General features: G+C 37.5%; 1 protein-coding gene across 8 annotated transcripts in view; it reads right to left on the bottom strand.

The window, feature by feature from the left end:
* Positions 1 to 9,009: 9,009 nt before the first annotated feature.
* BICD1 (BICD cargo adaptor 1) overlaps positions 9,010 to 24,818 on the bottom strand; it is a 211,399-nt gene continuing 195,590 nt past the window's right edge. For 3 of the 8 annotated variants that reach the window (XR_011440023.1, XM_070271220.1, XM_070271221.1), the window contains exon 9: positions 12,327 to 15,306. Coding sequence is in view for 6 of the 8 variants with exons in the window: in XM_070271220.1 (XP_070127321.1) it covers positions 15,122 to 15,306 (185 nt within the window). In the remaining 2 variants the exon portion in view is untranslated. Of the gene's footprint in view, positions 15,307 to 20,329; positions 20,406 to 24,818 lie in introns of all 8 variants that reach the window. The other 5 variants (XM_014740686.3, XM_001503123.6, XR_011440022.1 and 2 more) reach the window with 3 other exon arrangements.

Genomic DNA, 24,818 nt, shown 5'->3' with positions numbered 1-24,818 from the left:
ACCCAATTTCACTCAAATGTTGGCAGCAATGTGGTCAGACAAGTTGTGCTCCTTCAGGGGTTCTGGGAAAGGTGGATGGGGTTAGGCAATTATGGTAATCCTGTTTTCTTTGACAGTTGTTGATTTAAGGGGAGCTTATGACCTGGTTCTGCTCAGTGGGTCTAGACAGGTAGTCTGGTGTGGGCTTCTGGAAAGGGCTGTCTCCCCCATAAGAGAAGAACCTATTAAAAGGAACCTATTCCCTACCTACCTCCTTCCTACTCCTCCTGCTTACAGATGTGGTTTTGTAAGGATACAGATGTAAGTCCTGAGCTGCTGCAGCCATCTTGTGACCAGGAGGAGAGATGCTACCTATCTACTAGGGTGGCAGAACAGAATGACTGGAAGAGCCTAGGCCTTTGCTGAGTTCAACGTTCTACTGAACCAACCCTGAAACTTCCTATCTCTTGCATTCTTGATAATTGACACAGTAAGTGGTCCTTATTGTTCAGCCAGTATTAACCAGGCTTTTTTCGTTACCTGTAACCAAAAGCATACTGATACAGGAGAAATAATTTATCCAAATTGTAAGAAAAGCACTTGAAGTTGTGAAATTGTAAAGCCTTGTATTTAATGTTTTATTGTTACTGTTGAGCAAGGTTTTATTTTAGGATTTACACATATCCCTTTGTTGTTTTTGAATGCAATCATCTACATAAGGGGACAGCAAACTATGACCTGTGGGCCACATGCAGCCCACTGCCTGTTATTTTTATATGGCCCATGATCTAATAATGGGTTTTAATTTTTTAAATGGTTGGAGGAAAAAATCATAAGAAGAATATTTCATGACATATAAAAATTATGTAAGGCCAGTCCCAGTAGCCTAGTGGTTAAGTTCAGTGTGCTCTGCTTCAGCAGCCTGGGTTCAATTCCTGGACGTGGACCTACACCACTTGTCTGTCAGGGGCCATGCTGTGATGGCAGCTTACATACAAAAAGAAGAAGATTGGCAATGGACGTTAGCTCAGGGGGAATCTTCCACAGCCAAAAAAAAAAAAAAAAAAAATTACATAAAATACAAATTTCTAAGTCCATAAATAAAACTTCATTGAACCCAGCCAGTAGTTTATGGCTGCTTTTGCACTACAACAGCAGAGCTGAATACTTGGGACAGAGACCAGATGGACAGCAAATCCGAAAATATTTACTACCTGGCTTTTTACAGAGAAAGTTTGTTGATCCCTGATAGAGATGAAAATAAGAAACTTAAAGGTTTGTTAAATTTTGAAAAATGATTCAACCATTATCAAAAACTGTAATTTAAGCTCTGCTATTTTATGCCTTGGTACATGTCATAATAATGTCAACCAAAAGTGACACACTGAGGCTGTAAGACTGTAGTGCCAATCTAGAATTGCAAATTTACATCTTTCTCCAAAGATGCTGTGGCTTAATTCTAAGACTCACACATCTATAGGCATTTGCAGTAGCCCACATAGTGTTGCATCATTAGAATACAAAATAACCATATTTAAAACGCCTTGAAATTTCCAGTGAAAAAGAGACAAAGTATAAACCTGAAGTCTGATATTATTTATGCAATTCCTTCATTAGAAGTTTTTTTCAAAATAGACACAAATAGATATATGATAAACATTTTAATGAGAATATTGGCAATCAAAAATATTTTCTAAAGCAGGGAATAGACAAATATTTTTATGCAAATGATTTTCAACTTATCAAGAGAAAACAGACTTCCAAGTTTTGAGTCCCCAAAGCACAAATTAAAACCTTTCTTCATGGAATGTATCACTTTCTACCACATATTATAGTTATGTATACCTTTCTTTGACTTTCCTTTCTAGATTGTAAGCTTCTCGCTGGCAAAGTCTAATGCATATTTGTAGCCTCTGTAACCCTTGCACAGAGGCTTCCATACAGTAAAATATTCAATGAAATTTACTGAAGGAAAATGTAAGAAAGGAAAAATATTCATGATCATCAGCAGTAGCTTCCTGAAGGAATGGATCCTAAGCAAATAGTCAGAAATTCAGATGACAATTTCTGTATAAAGATTTTAGGGGCTGGTCCCATGGCCTCATGGTTAATTAAGTTCAGTGTGCTCCATTTTGGCAGCCTGGGTTTAGTTCCCAGGCACAGACCTACACCACTCATCAGCCATGCTGCGGTGGCGACCCATATACAAAAAAACAGAGGAAGATTGGCACAAATGTTATCTCAGGGTGAATTTTCCTCAGCAAAAAAAAACCAAACCAGGTTTTTTTTTTTTTTGAGGAAGATTAGCCCTGAGCTAACTGCTGCCAATCCTCCTCTTTTTGCTGAGGAAGGCTGGCCCTGAGCTAACATCCGTACCCATTTTCCTCTGCTTTATATGTGGGATGCCTATCAGAGCATGGCTTGCCAAGTGGTGCCATGTCTGCACCTGAGATCCAAACTGGCGAACCCTGGGCCTCTGAAGAGGAACGTATGAACTTAACCACTGCGCCACAGGGCTGGCCCCCAAACCAGATTTTGATAGCATCATTATTTATAATAGTAAAGGTCTGGAAGCAACTTAAATATCCAATAATAGGAGAGTATTTTTTTTTTAAGTATAGTTTATCCACTCCATAGAATATTATGCCAGCCTTAAAAATAATGTAGTTGAAAACTTTTAATAACCTAGAAAACCAATATTCACCATAAAATGTTAAGAGAAAAAAGCAGGATTCAGAATTGTGTGTTCATGGGGCCGGCCCAGTGGCACAGTGGTTAAGTGAGCACATTCTGCTTTGGTGGTTCAGGGTTTGCTGGTTCGGATCCTGGGTGTGGACATGGCACCGTTTGGTAAGCCATGTTGTGGTAGGCGTCCCACATATAAAGTAGAGGAAGATGGGCATGGATGTTAGTTCAGGGCCAGGCTTCCTCAGCAAAAAGAGGAGGATTGGCAGCAGATGTTAGCTCAGGGCTCATCTTCCTCTGAAAAAAAAAGACTTGTATGTTCAGTGTGTCTCAAGGAAAGGCACCAAAATATTAACAGTAGTTTTCACTGAGAGATAAGATTATGGGTGCATTTTATTATCTTCTTTCTATTTTTTCACATCTTCCAAATTTGCTACAGTAGACATGTATTGCTTTTATTACCTGGAAAAGAGAAACAAGCATTTGGGAAATAAATGAATGGGATTGGCAGAACCTCATCTGTGTCCAACCTGAAGGAAAATAATCTGATTTATTCTAGGTGAAATGAACGTTTTTATCCTGAACTGAGCAGGTCTCTCCCAAACTTCCTGGCTGTGAGGGAGAGATGAGACTCCCTTCCAAGGAGAAAGAGAAGTGCTGCCAGGGACTAGTAGAATGAGGGAGGCTGGGCTGTGAACACCATCTTCAACTTAAAAAGTTCACACTGTCTCCACAGCCCCTCTGGTGTGATCATCACTTCCCCAGCCAATTATCACCCTGTGTCTTTGCTGATCTAGAGGATATTTAAGAAGATGATCAGTTCTTGAATAATTTGTTCAATCCCTTAGGCATAGTTTTCCCATCTAAAAATAGACAGTTACAGGCTTTCTGTGCTTGTTTTCAAACTTTATCAGATGTATTCTGGTACCTTGTATAACTCTATGTTATCTTGTATTCTGATGTCCTAAATAATAGGACTGCTCTAGAAGCATCGATATTGTTCAGCATAGAGTTGCAAGTGCCAGGAGAATGCCATTAACTTCTGCACATGTTCCAGTTTTTCACGTTTGGCAGTTGGTATAATTTTGCTCAACTGGTTGACCTTAAAGGAATTTTCGAGATCCACTGATGTATGTAGTATGCAGTCAATCAACGTTCATCTACTGACTGCCACAGGAGTTTTTAGTAGTAAGTAAATTGTTCATAAGAGAAAACTGCAGTTTTAATGGTCATGAGTAGTTATTGTCAAGAGAACATAAGAGAAGAACAGAGTGATACTTACACATCTGGAACTCATTTAGTTTTTATTTCAACAATAGAAAAAACATGAAGTTATTTTCCTGATTTGATCTCACTTTCAAAGTTCTAGTGAAGTATCTTGGGCAAGAAAATATCTTTTAAATGTAAGGTTTATATCTTTAACAATATACAGAAACTATATAGTAATGTGCACAATATATTCAAATGTAGACTTTGGAATATTCAACATCCAATAACAATATGTTTCTAAGAAGTATTTCTGGAAAATCTTGTTTTTCCCATCAATCACTAGATGTGGAAATCAAATGATATGACAGATATTGGTTGGCTGCCCTTGTCCAGCCCAAAGAGCAGCCATTTTCCAGATGAATCACACATTAAAGGACAACTTTGACTGGTTTGGTGTGTGTCATTAAAATCACATTATCATAATTATACCCAAATTCAAGTCAGCTTTATTTTTGCATCTGCTGGAAAGAAGTAACATTAAAGAACTCTTCAAAGGAGATAACTAAATAGACTTTTAATAGGTGAGGTTTTCATCAGTTGGATTTTATTTTCATCTTTGATATTTATTAAATAAGCATACTTACCTATGCATGTAATTTGACGAGCCCTTTCCCATATTACATAAATGTATTTAGTAACATGGCCTTTATTTTATAAAAAAGTAACCCAGAATCAGGGCAGCTATTCATGAGAACAAGGAGAAGGCTGACTTTTAAATATATGTTTCTTTCCGTCAATTCTACTGAAATAGCCAAGCTTGAAGTCGGAATCTATATAAATCTAAGAAAAATGGTAACACTCAGCAGCAAGCTAATGCAAAGCTTAGCAACGTGATATCTTTCTTACCTTTGTATTAGGAAGAAAGTTTGTGAGAATGCACTGTAAAAGATGCCCTTAATTTTATACAAAATTTGAATGAAAGAGTCAATCAAGGAGGAGTTAGAATTAAGGATGAGAAGAAAGAATAGCTTAGTCTCTGACTGCGTATTGGAAAACAACATTATAAGCTATTTTAAGGATTATTTATAGCGTCAATTACAAGTTCATTAGAATTGACAGTTATCAATAAGATCGTTGAATACAATTATTTGACTCAAATTTCATTTTAGAAGCATAAATGGGCATGTCCTAGAGCTTCAAGAAAGCACGATATTTATTTGTAAAACAAATATTGGCATTTTAAAGCAACACTGTCATAAAATAAAATATATGCATATTTTGTAATCGTTCCTCCAAATTATTAGAACATTTTGAAAGACTAGTGTTTTAAAATACTATTGCTTAATGTGCATTGCTGGTTGATGTTTTTAGATGGATAAAAAATTCTAAAAATTTGAACATATGTAATATAATCATTTTAAAAGCTGAGGCAATCATGATGTGAACAGGATAATTTTTGTCTTATTTCTTCTTCTTTTTAATAAGGACCCATCTGACCACCCCACTCACTATTGTTATCTGTTTCACTTTCTCCCTACCCCAACCCAGCACAATCTCTTCTCTCCATTTTACTTTTTTCTTTTTCCACACGTTTCATTGTCTAACATACTTCAGTATTTACATATTTGTTATGTTTACTGTTTTTTGTGTGTCTTCCTCATCAATGTATATCTACGTATCTACATCTGTGATACAAACTTCAGAAAGGCATGAACCTTCTTTGTTTTGTTCTCTGACGTATCTTAAGCTCCTTGAGCAATATTTGGCACAAAATAGGTTCCCAATAAATATTTGCTGAATGAATGCATGTATAAGTGAATGAATGAGTTTCAGCCATATAGGACTCCAGGATTGTTATAGGAAATAATATTAGCTACCAAAGGCTAAGCACCGTTTAAAAGATGTTAGGTGTGTTATTTCACTCAATCTTCCCCATAACCCTGCCAGGTAGGTAATTTTCACCCTCATTTTTAAAAAGAGACAATTGAGGGCTGGCCTGGTGGCACAGCGGTTAAATGCGAACGTTCCGCTTCAGCAGCCAGGGGTTCCTGGTTCCGATCCCGGGTGCGGACATGGCACCACTTGGCATGCCATGCTGTGGCAGGCGTCCCACAGAGAAAGTAGAGAAAGATGGGCATGGATGTTAGCTCAGGGCCAGGCTTCCTCAGCAAAAAGAGGAGGATTGGCAGAGGTGTTAGCTCAGGGCTAATCTTCCTCAAAAAAAAAAAAAAAAAAAAAAAAGAGACAATTGAGCCTTGGAGAGATTAAGTACCTTTCCAAAGTCTCAGAGCTGATAAGTGCCAGGGCTAAACTTGCACAAAATTCCACGTTTTTAAAAATATTTCGGCTGACATAGCCTGCTGTAGAACAGTTATTTCTCTAGAATTCATGCCAATTTTTATTTCTGACTTCACTGTGAAATTTTTTGAGAGCCCATATTTTCTTTAGTTTTTCATTTTTCAATAGACACTATATTTCCATGGTTGAAATAGAAAAGCAACATAGGAAGGCATTTGCCTACCGAGGAGTCTGACTCTCCCGGTTCCCTTCCACCAACACTTTGCCCTTTTACGGATAACCATGTCTATGGGTTTCCACTCAGACTTTATAAAATACAAGAAAAAATTAAGATATATTTTTATTTTCTCCCTTCCTTACAGGTAGGGTAGCTACTATAACATGACAGCCCATAATTCCTAAGTCAATAGATTTTAATGAAGTAAGTAATTTCTTTCCCCTTTGATTTATCTGGAAGAAAAGCTGATATGAATCATTTACTGATCTTGGGCTAATAGCTCTTTTAAACGAGGTAAATCTTCCTGTGACATTTGACTGACATTTTTAATTTATAACTTCAAAGGAAGTCAAGCTGTGAAGGTATCAGCAGGGTTCTTAAATTAGTTTTACTTTAATAGACACTAATTAAAATGTCTACTGCTGATATTTTGAAGAGTTCTTTTAATGATTTTTATAATCTCTGTTCAGCTTGGTAGGTATGCGGGAGTTTAGAAATTTTGAGTTGAAATGTATGGGTGCATTGGGATATGGCTATATGGCAAGATTCAACTTGACAATTCTTTGAAGTAATAGCGTTAAAAGTTCTTTCCCTAGAACATAAACACATTTTCTTCCAAGCTCAGAAACTGGGATATCCACTCTGTTAAAAATAAAACATAGGTTCTGGATCGCTACATTTAGTGTTGAGGTCATAAATCAGTATTTCAGCACATTCAGAGGCAAGGCCGGCTTCAAGGGCATGTGGACTTGTACAGTCACATACGACCCTGTGTTTAGGACTCCCTGCTTAGTTTAATGCTCTGCTGTCATTGTTTTGAAATTCTTAATAATTTTTGAACAGGGGGCTGGCCCGGTGGCACAGCGGTTAAGTGAGCACATTCTGCTTTGGCAGCTGGGGATTCGCCAATTCAGATCCCGGGTGCGGACATGGCACTGCTTGGCAAGCCATGCTGTGGTAGGCGTCCCACATATAAAGTAGAGGAAGATGGGCACAGATATTAGCTCAGCACCAGTCTTCCTCAAAAAAAAAAAATTTTTTTGGAACAAGAAGATCTGTATTTTCATTTTGCACTGGGTCTCACAAACTACGTAGACAGTTATAACATTGTTTTTACTATTTAACAGATGTCCCTATAGTTATGATTTACTTATCTTCATATTGCTTTCTACCTTTAAATTACATTATAAATTATGTTTATTTTGGACGCTGGCAATATTTTCTCCAGTGAAATTTATCTTCCTTGACAGTTATGTTGCAGATGAAATAGTCTGAGTTTCTTCTTAAAGTATTTACGTGACAGTTCATTCACAAAATGTTTAAGAAGGAACTCTGACAGATGATTTCATTGTATATATTAAGGCTCCTTCAAATGCAATGTTAGAGATCTAGTTTTCAGATTGACCAAGAGAGAATGACGGGAAAAACCATTCATTTAATTTTAAGACCACTTCCTCCAGATTGTTGGCATTTAGTGCCTGCTGATAGTATAGTAGCTGACAATAGGTTGTATAAACTCAATTCCAGATGTGTCATAAGAAAAGCCAGATGGCAAGGAGCCAAGGAACCCGCTTTATTGAGTTCCTACAGTGCTAGTCAATGTGTGTACAACCAAAAACTAAGAACATCTCTTCACAAGTTCCCATCAATTTGGCCTCTCTTTTACCCCCAGTGGGGTTGCAGGATGCCTCCACATTGCCCTCACAATGGTACAGTGCTACCCAAGTGGCCTGCAAAAGTAGGGATGAGAACAGACTTTCTTAACATTCCTTAGGTTGATCCACTTGTTTTAACTTTTGAATGTAACAAGCCATCAGTTTTATTGTATAAGAGAAGACCAAGGATCAGATAGATGTAGAGCCCCAACCTCACAGAAAAACAATAGCTTTCAGAAGAGAAAAAGGAAAGATTTTTAGGAAAATTTACACTACGATTGCTAGCATTGGATATACAACAGGCAAGGAGGCAATCTTAAGCAGGATTGTTGCAGCGTCCATGGTGGGTTAATTTGATTCGTTATAATGAGGATTGTAGCATTAGAGGGTTCCACTCATTAGAACCTCACCTAAGTCCAAATTCTGTCTGGTTCTCTGCCTCCCTTGCCACCCGAAATAAAATCAGGTGATGCCCAAAGCAGCTGATTTGCCACAACGCACATTTGAAGAAGGAGCTGGAAAATGAACATTCCTCAAAGTTCTGGGGCTCTGCTGTTCCTTCATAAGAAAGAGAACAAAAGAGAACTGTCTCCCAAAATAAAGCATGCAAAACTTCATTATTCTTTCATTAAAATAATGTTTTCTTTTTTTAGAACAGGCATTTTCTTCATGTTGGTACGTTTCCAATCTAATTCAGCTAAGTGTATGCTCCTGCCAAAATAACCTTTTTGAAAAGATTACAAGTAGGAGAGATGGTAAGTGGAGAAAATGGGCAAAGTTGATACACATTTCTTAATAGGAATGTGTAGAAATGTCAAAGCAAAGCCTTCAGTTTTTAGTTAAAATAAGTGCTCACTTTGAATAAATATATAAATCATATAGCAATTCATATAGTTTTTTTTTGGTAAATACAAATCGAAGTGACATACAGAAAAATCGCTCAAACTGATAAAAAGGTAGCATAGATGAAATGAACAAAAGATAACCAGTTTATTTACTGGAAAGAGTTACGCATTACACCATATTCAGTTGGTAACATAAACCAAGATTGAAGAATTGATATATTGGCTTCAGTTATTTTCTTAGCACTGGAGTGCCTTTTCCAACCATCGAGTGCATCATCAGATTCCACAAATACAAGCACAAATCATATGGATTCTCCCATGAGACATTCACTTAGGATTGTCTAGAATAAAAAAATTAAAAAGGACAAGCAATAATAAATTCAAAAGAATTGTTTTGAATTTAAAATAAATGTCTATGTCTTTGAGAAAGTTTCCTTTGAAATTTAGATTTTCAAAAATAATTAGCAACAAAACAGACTCTTAGGTCAGTCTTTTAGTCATATTTTCATATGGTATTATCATTAGGTGGAAACACTTCACATCATTTGATCCCAAAAGGCATAATAACAAAATTGCAATTAAGCGTAGGAACAGCAGAATCATCATAACAATAATCATACAATGTACAAATCAGGTTGGTCACACATTACACAAATATAATACTGGAAAGAAATACAATATCGGAATCATGAATGGCTCATCACATAGGCATAATCATGCAAATAAAAACACTGAGTAGATTACAAAAATGTCACAAAAGATTTTCAAAGAATTTTTAATTGACTCCAACAGTCAAACCATTGAGCTTAAAAATTTTGCGGCAATAATGTTAAAATAACTTATTTGCGCTAAGATTTAGTGCGTAATTATAGCTATAAACCCAGACAACAAAATGATTCATTCTGTACCTCCCTTATCATCGAATAATGAATGATATGTCGACAAAATGATGACATTTCTCTTTACTTTATAGTTCTTTGTTTTAAAACGACTCTTTAAAAAGAAAATATAACAGTCACACTGAAAGCATCTGACATACTTCTCAGTGTTTTCATTAGAGAACCATAAAGATCAGAGAATAATTCTGAAAGAAAAAAAAAGTTAGAGTTAAAATGTGCTCTCCACCAATGTTCTACTGCGCTTAAACTCCAATCACAGAAATGATCTGGCTCAGCAGTTTATCCAGCTTCAGTTTAAAAGGGCAAATTGTAAGTAACTCCAGAGGAAAGAGGTGAAAATTCACTGAGGATTTGAGCCATGCATTTTAATATGGAAAGGAGACCAGATACAGGTAACGATCTCCTTCCATTTCTAATGGAGAGAAGACCACAAGAGAAATAAGACTTCTATAGTGTTCATATTGTGAATATGGGAAAGCTAACATGATGGGAAATATCTCATGCAAACATTTTACATGGCAGACTTATGCACTCGCACCTTACAGTAAAGGCAGTTAATTGCTCCTCTTCTTAAGTAGAATATTATTTCTGGAAAATCCTCAATCAGGGAACATATCTTAATACTAAAATCTTTTCCAGTTAAACTTTGAGTAAGAAGGACAGAAGAGATGGCTAGATGAAATCTTTCAGAGGTTAACATAATAGGATCGGGCTACATATGCAATACAATCAGGGACTATGGCAGTAAACTTGGTATTTGAATAAAGATGAATTTAACTATAGACACAAATCATCTAGGGGCATTACCACAAGACAATGGAAATGGTCACCTGGGAGCTAGATTGGTCTTGTATGTCCACAGAAATTGATTTCAAGGTAAAAATTACTTGTCAGTATCAACATTGATCACGCTTTCTATCACAACTCTAGTTCAACAGCTTTTTAAAGAATTACGTTCCTTTTTATTCAGAAACATATTCTTGTAAGTTTTTTGCAATCTTAAATACAAGGATTGTTTTAAATCATTCTGGCTTATAAACAAACAAAAAACCAGGAGGGCAAATTTTTAACACTGGGAACTTTATCCTAAGAGTTCCTTTCGACTCTAGTCCTACTTTATACTTAGAATATCAATAAATTTGTGGCATCCTTGGGTCGAGTCATCACAGTTCCTTATTGGCAACCCATCAGTTTCCCCTGCCATGTCTTGCTGAGAGGCAGATTATGTCTTTTGGCTGATTGATTGTAACAATTATACATTACGTTTGCCATTCTTATCCCAGTGGAAAATATATTTCATTTCTTCTTTTTCATATTTTGTGATTTCCACTTGAGAACTGTAGAGAATTTTATGTAATACAGTATCAGGAAATGTCCACACTCATAGCTGGTTTATTTGACCAACATTTCATGCTTGTTTGAAAGAGAAGGTCTGTACAGAAGTATTTTCCAAAGCATGGAAAAAGCAAATATTGTAGATTGAAGATCCTTTTAAGAAAAGATAAAATTTGAGAGACATTTGCCCCCCTAAGGGATTGCATACCTTCTATTTCCAAAGTATTCCTGAGGACATTTGTTTTTTTAGACTCTGACAACTGAGGCTTTTTATAGTAAAATTACTACATTCTGGACAACTTTAAAGATATTATGAAATATAGCTGGAAAGAAAAATAATACCAATGATCTTGTTTTGTCTTTTTTTTTACCAAATATCTTGGAAAAATTACAATTGCTATTCTATTTTCAAGGGATAAAATATTTTATGACTAACCAGTATAACTTTAACGTATTTTTAAATTTAAAAGAAGCAAAAGATTATGGAATCTCAGAATTATAATAGATTATCATAAGACATCTTGCCACTTAATCCTTACTAGATAACCAATAATATTTAATTTTTAAAAAACAAATCTTCCTTATGATGATCAGTTTCAGTGATTAATTTCCCACTGTCAAAAATCTCTTTCCTCGAGTTAATATAAACCCTTCACTCTGAAGACTGTTCTTATTCTAGTCTTAGTAACCATATCGATGTTCCTATCGTTTGTTAAATTTTCTTTTCTTGAAGATTACATTGTGGCTCCTCTTCCTTAGGCTAAAGTATAATCTTTCTAAATAGGTCTTTTCTTATTTAATAACTTTCTGTTTTCTCACAGTTCTCCAAATTCCTCTTACTGAAACAGAATTCGATACATGAAAGGGATCTGATCAATCATGAATTGACTGGAAAGATTAAGCCGAGGGTCCTGTATGCCCTTGTGCACTCAGGCCAAAGGCAATTTATTGCTACTTTTAATTTAATTTTTTAACTAAGAAAAATCCTCAGTAGGAAAGCATTTCTGCATACTGACTCTTCTTTCCAGTATGGTAATTGTGCTTACTTTTAAAAAATGACTGCTTTTGCTAGTTCCCTGTGTTTGCAATAATTAGCCAGTAATTTTATTGTATTTGTAGTTGGTTTTTCTTCCCCAAGTCTGTCTTCCATTATTCTTACTGAGATTTGTTATTTTTGATTTTCACTTGTTCTTCAATTTTTCAATTTTCTTTTGTTTCCTGATGTTTCTTTGCAGGTTCTGACTTTTATCAGAGCCTCACATATTTATTCACTTTAAAAGTCTAAATGGAAATAAATACAGATATGGCTCAGTTTAAACTATACCAAATGATGCCACCGTGTAAATACATGGAATTCTCTCTTACTGCTTATCTAATTTCATGCTGAAAAGTAGAAGAGTATTTCCAATTTTCTATATCTTCTTGGCAAAGTTTTGTTAAAATTAACATTTTCATAAGATTAATATTTCAAAACAAGCATTTCCCACTCTATTACTATAAAGAACAGAAATAAAACTGGAATATAATACATGTAATGATAAAATTTGTATTAGAATAAATGTTTTGTCTATGATTCATCTTTTCACCAGGTCATAAATACTGAGTAAGGGAGCATGAACGCAGTAGAGCGCTGTCAATAGACAGTACTGCCCTGTAGCTACACACGGACAATATTTACTGCTCAGTTCCCTGTGCCACCAACGAAATTGATGAGGAAATATAGGAAGATGTTCTGAGGTACTTTTGAAAAAGGCATATTTTCCCTCAGGCACAAACAGTTTTTATTAAAAGCCAACTTAGCAGCTATGCCATTTCTCAGGTCCAAACATATGATGCTTGAAAAAGAAACCAGAGAAAGAGAAAAAGAGAGCAGGGCTGGGGGTAGGGTAGCTTCCTTTAATTGAACTCTCATAACATCCATTCTTTCTTACTAATACTGAGACCAGGCAGATACAACACCAATACAATGAAGAAAACGTTTAGGAACAGCAAGGCAATGCAGGTAGGAAAGAGCAGAAGGTTAGGTTGCCATGATCTGGACTTTATGAAGATTGTTTTGCTTCTTTTTCTGTATTTTAACCTGAATCCCTATTTTGGTGAAGATTTCCAACTACTCCAAGTTGCATGATAAATGACACTGTTGAAAATAGCACTCATATAAGGAACTCAAAACCTTTCGGTTGCTTTGGTAATAGTGACCACTACTTCACAGGTGTATGACTGATGAGAGCTCCTGCACTGTGTTTTCTGACTTACTGATTGGCTGCCATCTTTGATGGACCACTCCATTAATGCTCCTGCACTGTGTTTTCTGACTTACTGATTGGCTGCCATCTTTGATGGACCACTCCATTAATGCTCCTGCACTGTGTTTTCTGACTTACTGATTGGCCGCCATCTTTGATGGACCACTCCATTAATGCTCCTGCACTGTGTTTTCTGACTTACTGATTGGCCGCCATCTTTGATGGGCCACTCCATTAATATTCCACCCACTTCCATTCGATAAGCTGAGTGGTTCCTACTAGAGCTCCATTGTTAGAACCTTGCATTGCTAATTATCCTTTGTGTTAACAGTGAGGATTGTTTTCGTTTTAAAGATAAGTTACAGATATCATTACATGAAAAAGTCAAACCGTTATGGTTTTAAATAAGTTAAGGCTACCTGACTAGACAAGGAATCAGGGCTAGGAGCAGTTGTGCGGGCAGCACTTGATAGTTAAGGAGCCCAAGAGTGTTAGACCTTTCAGCTCAATTAGCTGTTTTCCTTGTTTGTCAGATTATGTGCAAAATAAATTTTGCTATGAAAATCCACTGCCTTAAATCAAGTCATAAAAGTTACCTAGCAGAATCTGGAAATTAACTAGGACCACGTATTATCTCAATATAATATAATGATTGTAGGCACCTGAGTGTTTGTCAAAAGTAGACAATGAGCTAAGATTTATCATCTATTGTTTTTTGGCAAGGAAGATTCACTATGAAAGAAACCTAACAACAACAAAACATACAATTTAATCAAAATTTGAACACTTTCTGGGTAATTTAATTAACCAAAGGCTAACTTACATCTATCTAGGTAGGTATTTTCCCATTTGTACTTGATACTTTTTAGCAGGAAAGACTCATAGTAGGACTCTGAATTTGGGAGAAGTAAAAAAATCCAGGTCATTAAATAAACACCCCATTTTTTTCCCTTCCCATGATTTAGCCTTCTTCAACATTATCACACACACGTACACACACACAAAGGAGCAGCACCGGTGCATCCACTTGTCTGCAAGTTTAAAAAAATTAAAGATGCAGTCAAAAGTCAAATAAGTCAATGAATCGTAACGTAGTCTCTTTTTTAGATTTACTTAATAATGTCCAGTGAAGAATTCTAGTTAAAAAAAAAAACAAACAGCAGTTAATGAGCTACTGATTAGAAAATAAGTGCATAAACAATATCAATGTAGCAGCAAAATACAGTTATTGTTAACATTCCGATGCACCTTATTATCATTTTGTGCAGGAAAAATGACCACCGTCTGGCCAATTCCAGATTTCAAACTAAATTAAAACTCATACTTAACTGAGCAAATTATGCTTCTTTAAAAATAAACGAATTAAGTTCACCTCTCACAGAAATTTTTATAGACATGAATCCCATGTGGCAAATAAAGTACAAAATAAATATTAATGACAAAAAAAATCAGAATCAACCTCTATGGCTGAATTTGAAGTATGAGGAAAGATGACTTTACAATATACGTATTTTACATTGTCTTAGGTCTCTCTTATGCTATCGAGGTAAAGCCAGCCATCTGAGATACATGTTTCTTGTTTCGTTTCACCTTGTTTTTTGATTTAACTGAACGGTAGCCATTTGATTGCAGAAGTTTATCTGTGACTTAGAGAAACCATAAAACGTTCTATCACACCAGAGTCTGTGCTTTGTGTTATTCTTCTCAACTTTCTCTCATCTTCCAGAATGATGGACATTAATCCAAGGATAATCTAACCACCAAAAAGAAAACACTGCTGGATCTTGGGCAGTATCCTGTGTGTGGCTACAAAATGTTCACCCCAGATGTTCGTCCGCAGGAGGTGAAGGCTAAGGGTAAGGAGGCTTGGAGAGACAGTGGAGAGGGGTGCACTGCGAGCTGGAATGTGGCTGCTCCTCTGGGAGAGCTGGGTCAGGACTGCAAATGAGAAACAAGCGTGTCAGCAAGAAACGCAGTGACAAGGGGCCAGGCACACTTGTGAGGGCTAGATGGACACAGTGTTTTCACAGAAATTTTAAAATCGTGAACAGAAATTTTGCACAGGAAATGGTTTAGATCTAAAGTCTGCCAAGACAACCGTGGCTTTTCGAAACAACACACAAAAAATAAAAATGAACGTGTTAGGGAAATAATGTGAGCTCCTGCTCTGCAGTCATTCTTTTCAGTTTTTGCACAGTCTCATTCGCCTAGGTCCCTGGTTAGTTACAAGATACCTTTAGATCAGTTCTTTTCGGACTTCAATGTGCATACCAATCACCTGGGGATCTTGGTAAAATGCAGATTCTGATTTGACAGGTCTGGGGTGGATGCTGAGAATCTGCGTTTCTTTTTCTTTTTTTTCTTTTTTGAGGAAGATTAGCCCTGAGCTAACATCTGTGCCCATCTTCCTCTTTTTGCTGAGGAAGACTGGCCCTGAGCTAACATCCGTGCCCATCTTCCTCTACTTTATATGTGGGACGCCTACCACATCATGGCTTGCCAAGCGGTGCCATGTCCGCACCCGGGATCCGAACCGGCGAACCCTGGGCCGCTGAAGCAGAACGTGTGCACTTAACCGCTGCACCACCGGGCCGGCCCCAGAATCTGCATTTCTAACAAGTTCCCCGGGATGTGGACAGTGCTGGACCAAGGCTTTAAAGGATTCTACATCAGCTCTCTGGTAGATCCAGATTCAACAGGATAATTAATTTGCCTGTCCAAGTCTAATTTGCTCTAAGGGTTCCCCCTACTTGCTTTAGATAATCTAAATAAGACAGAAGAGTTTTCAAACTTCCTATTTAAGTATATCATGCAGACTTCCACAGGATCACCTTGAGAGTGCCCAGTTTAAATGAACACAGATGTGTTCAGGCTCATCAATGTCTTGATGAACAATAAGGAATAAAGAATAAGGAAGCAAAACCATTGAATTTCCTGAGGTAAAACTACAAAACACATTTGAGTTCAGATCAATTAAAATGTAACTAACAGAGAAAATCATACCATGGGGATTTTTTTTCAATTGAAAAAGATCAGCATTTTTCTAAAACTCTGTTTTTTTTTCTATTATGAAATTCAGTACCACAGAATTCATTGCTGCCAAGGGTGATACTTGAAAAAACTATTCAAGGTTTATTATTATTAATTAATTTAATCATAGTTTTTCTAAGCTAATAATATCATTGAAGTAATTACAAATGATCATTAAACAAATGATTTTTATCTTTGGTACTGAAATTATTCTTCATGTATCTCGCTTGAATTTTAATACAAAATCATAATTATGTAAAATATTGATCTACTTGAGGTCACTCTTACTTCTCAATGTCTTTGAACTGCTATAAATTTAAAGAGAGATATGCTCTTCTAGATAGGACAACCAGTGATAAAAATGATTTTCCTATCTATTTTTAGAACATGGTAGGTAAACAATGGGAGAGCTGGGGCTTCAACAAAAAGGCTGAGGAAACATCACTTGACGAGATTCTTCCTCCACCCTCCAGACAGAGTCCGATGGCCTGGGAAACATGGCGGCAGACAGACTTTCCCATAGACCTCAGAGAGTTTCTTTCTGTCATGTCTAGATGATTTAGAACGAGCTTTTTTTAGGGAACTAAACACGTTACTCAACATAAGTGATGGCAAGTAGCACAAGGTCGTCACATTATACGAGAGGCTAAGTTTTCGAAGACCCCATGTAGTTCCATACTTTTCCGGGTAAAGGAAGACAGGCATTTCTGTGGACTAGCTGAAGTGTGTGGCAACAGCTCAACCATGGGCCCCATTGGCCCAACACCTTCATGTTATGTCATTCGTGATGATTTAAAATTCTTTTCCTTATTTCATCTTTCTTACGTAAAGTGAGAGATTAGACATGTCTTTAAATTATAGTATTACTATTTTAAATTTGCATAAAATGCAATTTCACTGTGTATATTATGTGACAGAAGCATGCTTTTGCTTACAGATTAAGAAATTACTTCTTGAATGTCAATATTTGATAAATTCTAATCATTTAAGGTACAGGATGAATTCAGTTTTAGTTCTGATCGCTAAAAATCTTCAGGAGCCCACTCTTTATTCAACCTTCATCATTTAAGATCCTACTTTATGAAGGTAGACCATGTTTAAACAGCAGAGTTAGGAAACCATTACTAAGATATAAAAACAGATATATCTTCAGAAATTTCCTTTTTTCTTTTTTCTAAGTAAGCAACTATTTGATAGAAGGGTAGAAATGCTAAATATCAAACATCCCTCCAAATTAATTATTACATCCATGGCTGCCACACCTTGGGCATCCCTTTTGTATGATAGTATCTATTACCTAAAAACAACTTTAATAAGTTAGCTCTACAATGAAATCAGTCTGTAAAAAGCGTATATGGAAAAATTCTACATTTTCAAATGTGACATATGCTCTTTTATTCAAAACTATACACCTAAAAAATTATTTTGAAAACATGTATACGCTGAAAGAGATATAAAACAATATTTCAAGTGAGAAACAGAAATACAGAACACGGTCTGAAATCACTCAACATTCTTAGCATGTTTATTTCTCATTAAACGAACTTTCCTTTTCCATTCAGGGATGAAGAGTCAACGTGGTCTGACTTTGCTCCTCATAGCATAACTGGAAGGGGGAGCGTCTCCTTGAAGTGTGGCGGTGTCCAGGGGTGGTTAGGAGAATGGGTGCCAAGTCATTGGGATCAGCTGCTTTCAGAATGAGTGACCCTGGAAGTCATGCTGCCTCCCTGAACCCTGGTCTCCTCATTTTAAAATGGGTGTATTAACTGTGCTTACCTTTTGGGGATTGTAATGATTAATAAGCGTAAAAAATTTAACACTTGTCTTGTACACAATAAGAATTCAAACGCTGGCTATGTGTTAAGTTTTCCACCTGGAAGAAGCAGAAAGGGCAGTGATCCATTTGGCAAGGGCCATGGTGGGAAGGAGGAAGCCAGTTATATCCCAACCGCTTTGAAAAGGACAGTCTTCTCAGGTCTGTATGTATATTATCATTTTTCCATGAGGACCGCAATGAAGGACAGTGGAAGCCTGCTCTGGACCATGCTGTATTCATGTGGGTAGAAACTAGAAACATTTGTAATTCATTGAACTGCTTTTCTTTAAGGAAATCATCTGTGTGGAGGTAGCAAGCAGCCTAAATTCGGTAATCTCAGAAGATATGGAACTGGGGATGGTAGCTGTTTAGTCAAACGGGTTCTCAAGAAAAAGCAAAGTGAAATAAAATTAAACTTAAAAAATTCCTCCCTAGCCTTTCCATTTCTTATCTAATTTAAACATTTAGGAGAGTAGGCTTTGCCACTCTTTGCCCAGGCAAATTAGAGAGGTCATGAAGGAGACTGTAGATCTTTGTCTTGAGGAACGGTTAGCAGCAATAACAGATACTGAGAGCAGCCACGGGGAAGGCTTGTGCTTCTTCTCATCCCTACATTACAGGTGAGGAAAGGGACTCTCAGCCAGCACGAGCATCTTTCCAAGATTACACAACTAGTAGGAGTTAGAGGTGGGATTCAAACCCAAGCCAGCTGACCCCAGAGCTCCTTCACTCATTCCTGTGAGCAAGAGCTCCTGACCATCTGTCACGCGCCAGGCCCTGGGTGGGGTGGGGGTGCTTGCAGAGAATGGGCTGTAGGTTAGCAGCCCACGTTCTTCATGACCACACATGCAGCATCCACTGAGATGGGTTTGTACATTTATAATTATATTCAGTTACTTACATAATTGAAATTACCCTACAGTTGGCTGCTGTTATAAACCGGCATTTGTAAATTAGTGAAGAACTTTCCTGAAGTAAAAACCACGTTGATGGAAGTGTTGGGAGCAGCAGGCTGGGACATCAGTGGGGAGACACCAGCTTGGGGCCTATTTAATCACGTACTTTTCCCGCTATCTTGATGTCCCCTCGGAGAGCTGGCTGCACATCTGCCTCAGAGACCAAGTCACACTGGCTGCTGCTGTGTTTCTGGGGAGCACTGGTGGCTCCCCAGCTCTCCGGCTCTAACCCATGAACACATGCAGCCTGCTACTGACATCTACCCCTCAGACACACATGGAAATACATTTGGGCCTGCCCCTACTCACGAGCAGCTTTGCCCTGGCAGAAGAGCAACAGACACATGAAAATAAGGAGAGAACGAGGAGCAGACTATAAAAGCCACAACCAGACTAGAAAAACTTGGCACCATCAGAGGCCAAATAATTGGAGATGAAGTATTACACGAAGATGACGAGGTCCCCTGGGGTGCTCTGCTGCCGTGCGGAAGTTCACCCACAACAGAGGCAAATTCCTGATGGATTTGCAAAGCTTTCACGGGAATGGAAATTGTCAGCAACCTCTCCAGGTTAGTGTCAAGGGAGTAGGTAAACCTGCCTTTAAAATTCTTCAGTTAATTGCCCATAGAGAGCTCTCTCACTGCAAATATTTTTTTGAATGCCAATTACACATTTTTCCTCACCTTTTGATTTCAGTTTTAATGAGGATACTGAGTGGAGACAAATCAGAAACACTTTGATAAAGTTGTCTTGGAACAGACGTTAGATATGCTTTATAGCCTTCCTGTTTGTTTGCCTGAGAAATATATTCTAAAAACCAAAGACAAACAAAAGAAAAAGTAGGGCAAACATCCTAACAATTCCAGGTTTCATATTTTGGAAGGTAATGAAACACCAGACTAAGCCAAGTCTTCATTAAAGGAGCGGAAGGCGGCCTTTAGTCTACCCACCAGTGGGTGAAGTCAACTCTAGCTCTCTTGTATTTCCTTTGGGCACAAACGGACTTCAGGTATCCAATGTGTGTTTGTGTAGCCCATATTTGAAACAAAATGTAGCAAATATAATGATGTATAGGCAATTACAGTGTTGGAAAGGAGAGCCTGGGGTCTATGGATCTGACATGCAACTGGGTGGGAAGAGAAAGGATGTGTGAATTTACCTGACAGTCGGGCAGTCTTGCCTCCCGGCTAGTTGTGAGCACTGTGGCGGTACGGAGGCAGCAGGCTGCTGACAATCTACAAGAAACTGATAAATTAGACATGTATACAAAGAGAGACAGAGCAACGTGTTAGTAACAGTAACTAAAAGCAGTTGCCTGAGAGATTTAGTGAGGAATGTGCATTCACACAGAAACATCTGGACTAAGCTTTGTCTTCCCTGAATGATGCCAATAGAAAAGACAAGACTTTTTCTTAATTAGATACAGTATGAAAAAGTTAGTAGCACAAAATTAGTAGTGAGATTTCTCAAGTACATTAGGACATACGTGGCCATTCATATTTGGTATTTGGATACATCTAAAAATAAAGGGTCTATTAATACTAATAAAGGATGAAAGATCTTCAAGTTCTGAACTTGAACATGATGGTATTTACTTGCTTAGCACTTAGATCTGCTATTCCAAAATGGAATATATTCAGATAACTGACTATTGTCTGGACACATGCGCATATTGTCAATCCCATAGGTACATTGAGAAAAGCATGCCATATCATCTTTTCCATGATCAATAGAAGGACATTGGAGAAGAAAATCATCTTTACGGTTTTCTCAAAATTGATTTTATCAAAAGCAAGAATTGTTAGCAGAAATCTTAGAATGTAAGATTTTGTAATTAGATAGTAAATTGTTAGTAACTTGGAATGGTGAAGAAAGCTGACCTGAGTGGGAAATCCACTTTTGTTTTATTTTTTGCCATTTTAAAGACACATAATATAACTCACAAAAGGTTAACGAAGTGCTAGCTACTAAAAGCGCATGCTTTAGCTGATCAGTCATGTTAATCATCTGCTCCAAGAAAGACCACGTGCTGAGTGTTCGAGAATAATCAAAGAGCAGGCTGTTTACTGGTACTAGGCTGACCGTACCAGAATCACCCAAGAAGCTGGTTAGAAATGCACACGTTATATTTCTGCCAAAAGATTTTGCAAAAATTTTAAAATTAGAGTTAGACTTAAAAATTTAATTATTCTTAAATAATTGCAGCATATCCTCTTGCTAACTGCTTAGACTACGTATTTGCTTAGCAAACCTCTTTCTCTACATGTTACGTAGATAGTATTTAAGCCAAATTATCACAAATTCTGGATTTACAGCCTTGAATTAATGAGGCTTTACTGAAATTTACATTCAAAGGCTATGTGTCACTTATTCTAAAGCCAGTATATTCTCTGTTATAACAAAACCTGACCAGATAACTCTAGAATACCAAAATTCATGAATATTGCTGATGCTTTTGTATAAGACATTGGAAACATACTAAAGCTGTCTGTGATGCAACGTAACACAATATAAGACAGGCTTGATTTGAGCTCATTCAAGAGAACATTACTGAAGCAACCCTTTACAAGATGGTCTTTGTTGCAGAGTAACTTATTAATTATTCCTTATTAATAGCAACGAGATCTGATTCTCGTTGAGTAGTTGGTGTTCAGATTATCACACTCAGTAAAAGTCCTTCAAATGTAACAAATATTTCCATTTTCTCAGCTGGTGGAATTCCTTTTTTTTTCTTTAACTCTGTTTTCCCATTTTGCAGCTTGATTAGCTCAATGACTCCCTTTTGTAGAAACTCAGAGTCTTAAGGATGAATTCTTTTATGCTCCTTTTATCTTTTCCAACAGCTTTCCTATCTAAGTGATAATTTAGGAATGTCTCGGACTAATTTAGACAAGTGTTTTGATCTGGCCACCGGACGTGGAATTTTAAGTTAACCAGGTATGTGCTGCCCTCTTGTGGCATATTTGGGTAAATGCAATGGGTGCAAAACAACATGGACGCTTGGAAAACGGCTGTGGAATCTGGCCTTAGGTCTTACATTGACAGGGAGGTAGAAATGAAGCTCTTCTATTGCAAGGTTTTGGCCTCTTGGGATGGCAAGCCCTACAATTAAAGTAATTAGAGTATTTAAGTGGTTTCATATTTTTCCAAATCTTATTTGCATTAGAATTTTTTATTTTTTGCCACTGCAGTCACAGATTATTCTTCATTTGAAATATGCTTTGTGATGAAATTTAGAAAGCAGGTGAGCAGGACCACAATGCACTCCCTTAACGAGCTGTTTAATATGTGGTGGATATTCCTTACATTTGTAGTGAATATCAGTTTTTCCTCAGTTAGAAGTAATATCTCCTCTGGCTAATTATTAGTTTTTTGCATTATTATTTATAAGTACTTAGCTGAGTGTTATCCTTAAAGAATAAAAAGCAAATTCCATAGATAATATGGTAGCAGATGAAAAAAATGAAATTTGAAAAATAACTGTATTGCTCCAACTTAACTGTCTTCTAAATTCCTCTTCTTGGGTCTACAGCCCTCCAATCATGCACACGTCTAACCCAGCTGAGCAGTGGATGTGTCTTAGCATGTACTTTGTAAAATGAAAGGGGTGGGTTGGGAGATTGAGAGCATCCCTTCTAGCTCTGAGATGCTGTGGGTTCGACAATATCTCACCCACTCTGTCTAGGAGCTACTCTGGTGGACTCACTCTTGAAGGAACTAGGCCTCATCTCATTGCTTTTGAGGGCGTAAAAGATGGCAAGGATGTGACTCAAGGAGGAGGCAATGCCCAACCCCAGCAGTCACTGCTGTCATCTGGGCCGCTGGAATTCATCTCAACCATTCAACAATCAAATTACTAAGCTCCTATTATGTGTCTGAAATTGTGTCAGGCACTGGGGACAAATAGGAAAACAGAGAAGATATGGTTTTTGGTCAAATGAGAAAGACAAGCATATTCAACAAGCAATTACAATAAAGTGTCATGATGATGATGGTGATGATGGTGGTGGTGAGGACGATGATGATGGCACCCAGCACTTATTTATTGCTTACCATGTGCCAGGCACTGTGTAGGCACTTAATATGCATGCTCTCCTTTAACCCTGTTGTATGAATCCCAATTTATGGACGAGGAAAGGGGGATTTAGGTTAAATAACTTGCCAAAGCCCATTAAGAAGTGGAGTTGGATTTGCATCCAGGATTGTATGATCCACGGGCTGAATCATGATTCCCATCATGGTGAAGTGTAGAGATCTTAGAGCAAAAACAACTAACTGGATCTAAGTGGTCAGGGATGCTTCCTGGAGGCCGTGGCATCTAGGCTGACATCTAAAAAAATGACTTAGCCAAGGAACTTCTTAGCAACTATAAATTGTTTATGGTCTCTACTAATCGTACTAAAATATTTTACAAAATTAAAGTGTTGCCTTAAAATGTCTGGAACGGAATTAGATAACACTGTACATTTATATGATAGGGTCACAGGTCTGAGAAATGTCATGGCATACTCAACGATTGTTAGTGCCTCAAGGGCAGAGGTGAATAAGGGATATGAATGCTGAAAGCATCTATAGGTCTTGATACACACATGGAAAGTACCCTTGTATGACATTCCTCTACAAACAAAAGCCAAGTAGAAAGGAAGGTAGAAAAGGGAAGGAGAAAGAAGGAAGGAAATTATTTGCTGAATCAACATGATATAATTTCTCCTAGGAATTTCTTACTAGTTATCTGTTTTAAGTCTTAGCAACACTCTGAAATTATTATCTTCCCTATTCCTACCATGAGGAAAATAAGTATTTTTGATAGATGGGACTATATCAAAACCTCACATATCCTAAGACTATTCTTTTCTTTAATGTTTTTCATGATCCCTCACACCAGGCACAACTACAGAGCCTGGCGTCGCAGCAGGTATTCCACGAACATGCCTTGACTACATTAATGCATGATCACCATAGATATTAACTTGCCCAAGGTCACACAGCTAGGAAGTGGCAGAGCAAGGATTTAAATTTAGACTTTTCTGATGCTAAGGCCTATTTCTACTAATTTCTCTGGTTCTCTCTCAAATTGACACCAGCTACCTCTAGAAAATCTCAGGGTCATAGAGTCCAAGAAACCTAAGAACTTCATCAGACAGTTGATATAGTAATTTGAAGGCAACCGATTATCTCAAAAACACAAAGCAAAGAAAAAGAGTGCAAGAATGGGGATAATATCCAGTTTCTATAAAGAGGGGGCTGAAATGAGTGGATTTCATTGGCAGGGAGAGAAAATCTTATCATATGGTTTTCCCTTTAGGCTTCTACTATTTTTAAACTTTTCAAGGCAATTTGGAAAATTCATCAATTTTCTAAAAGTCAGTGCCTTAGGGAGTCCATGAGCCCCTGGTGGTTGTTTGGAATGGGAGGGAGAGCCTATGTTGAAGGAGACAAGGACATCTCAGTGTTTCGGCTCCACACCTGGCTCGGGTGGCAGTGGTGGAAGTCGGTGAGGACAGTGTGAGTCAAAGCTGATCTGTGGAGACCACACTCGGCCAGGGTGAGTAGCGAGGCTCCAGCGATGTCTTCCTTGGTGCCCAGATGCTCTGTGGGAGACAGAGCAGCAGCTCTTTGTGGCAAACAGTCTCCTACAGAATGGCTGC

This window comes from Equus caballus, chromosome 6 (assembly GCF_041296265.1).
Source record: "Equus caballus isolate H_3958 breed thoroughbred chromosome 6, TB-T2T, whole genome shotgun sequence".
Taxonomy (NCBI): domain Eukaryota; kingdom Metazoa; phylum Chordata; class Mammalia; order Perissodactyla; family Equidae; genus Equus; species Equus caballus.
The sequence above is the reverse complement of the archived record's forward strand: the minus strand, read 5'-3'. Positions and strand labels throughout refer to the sequence as shown.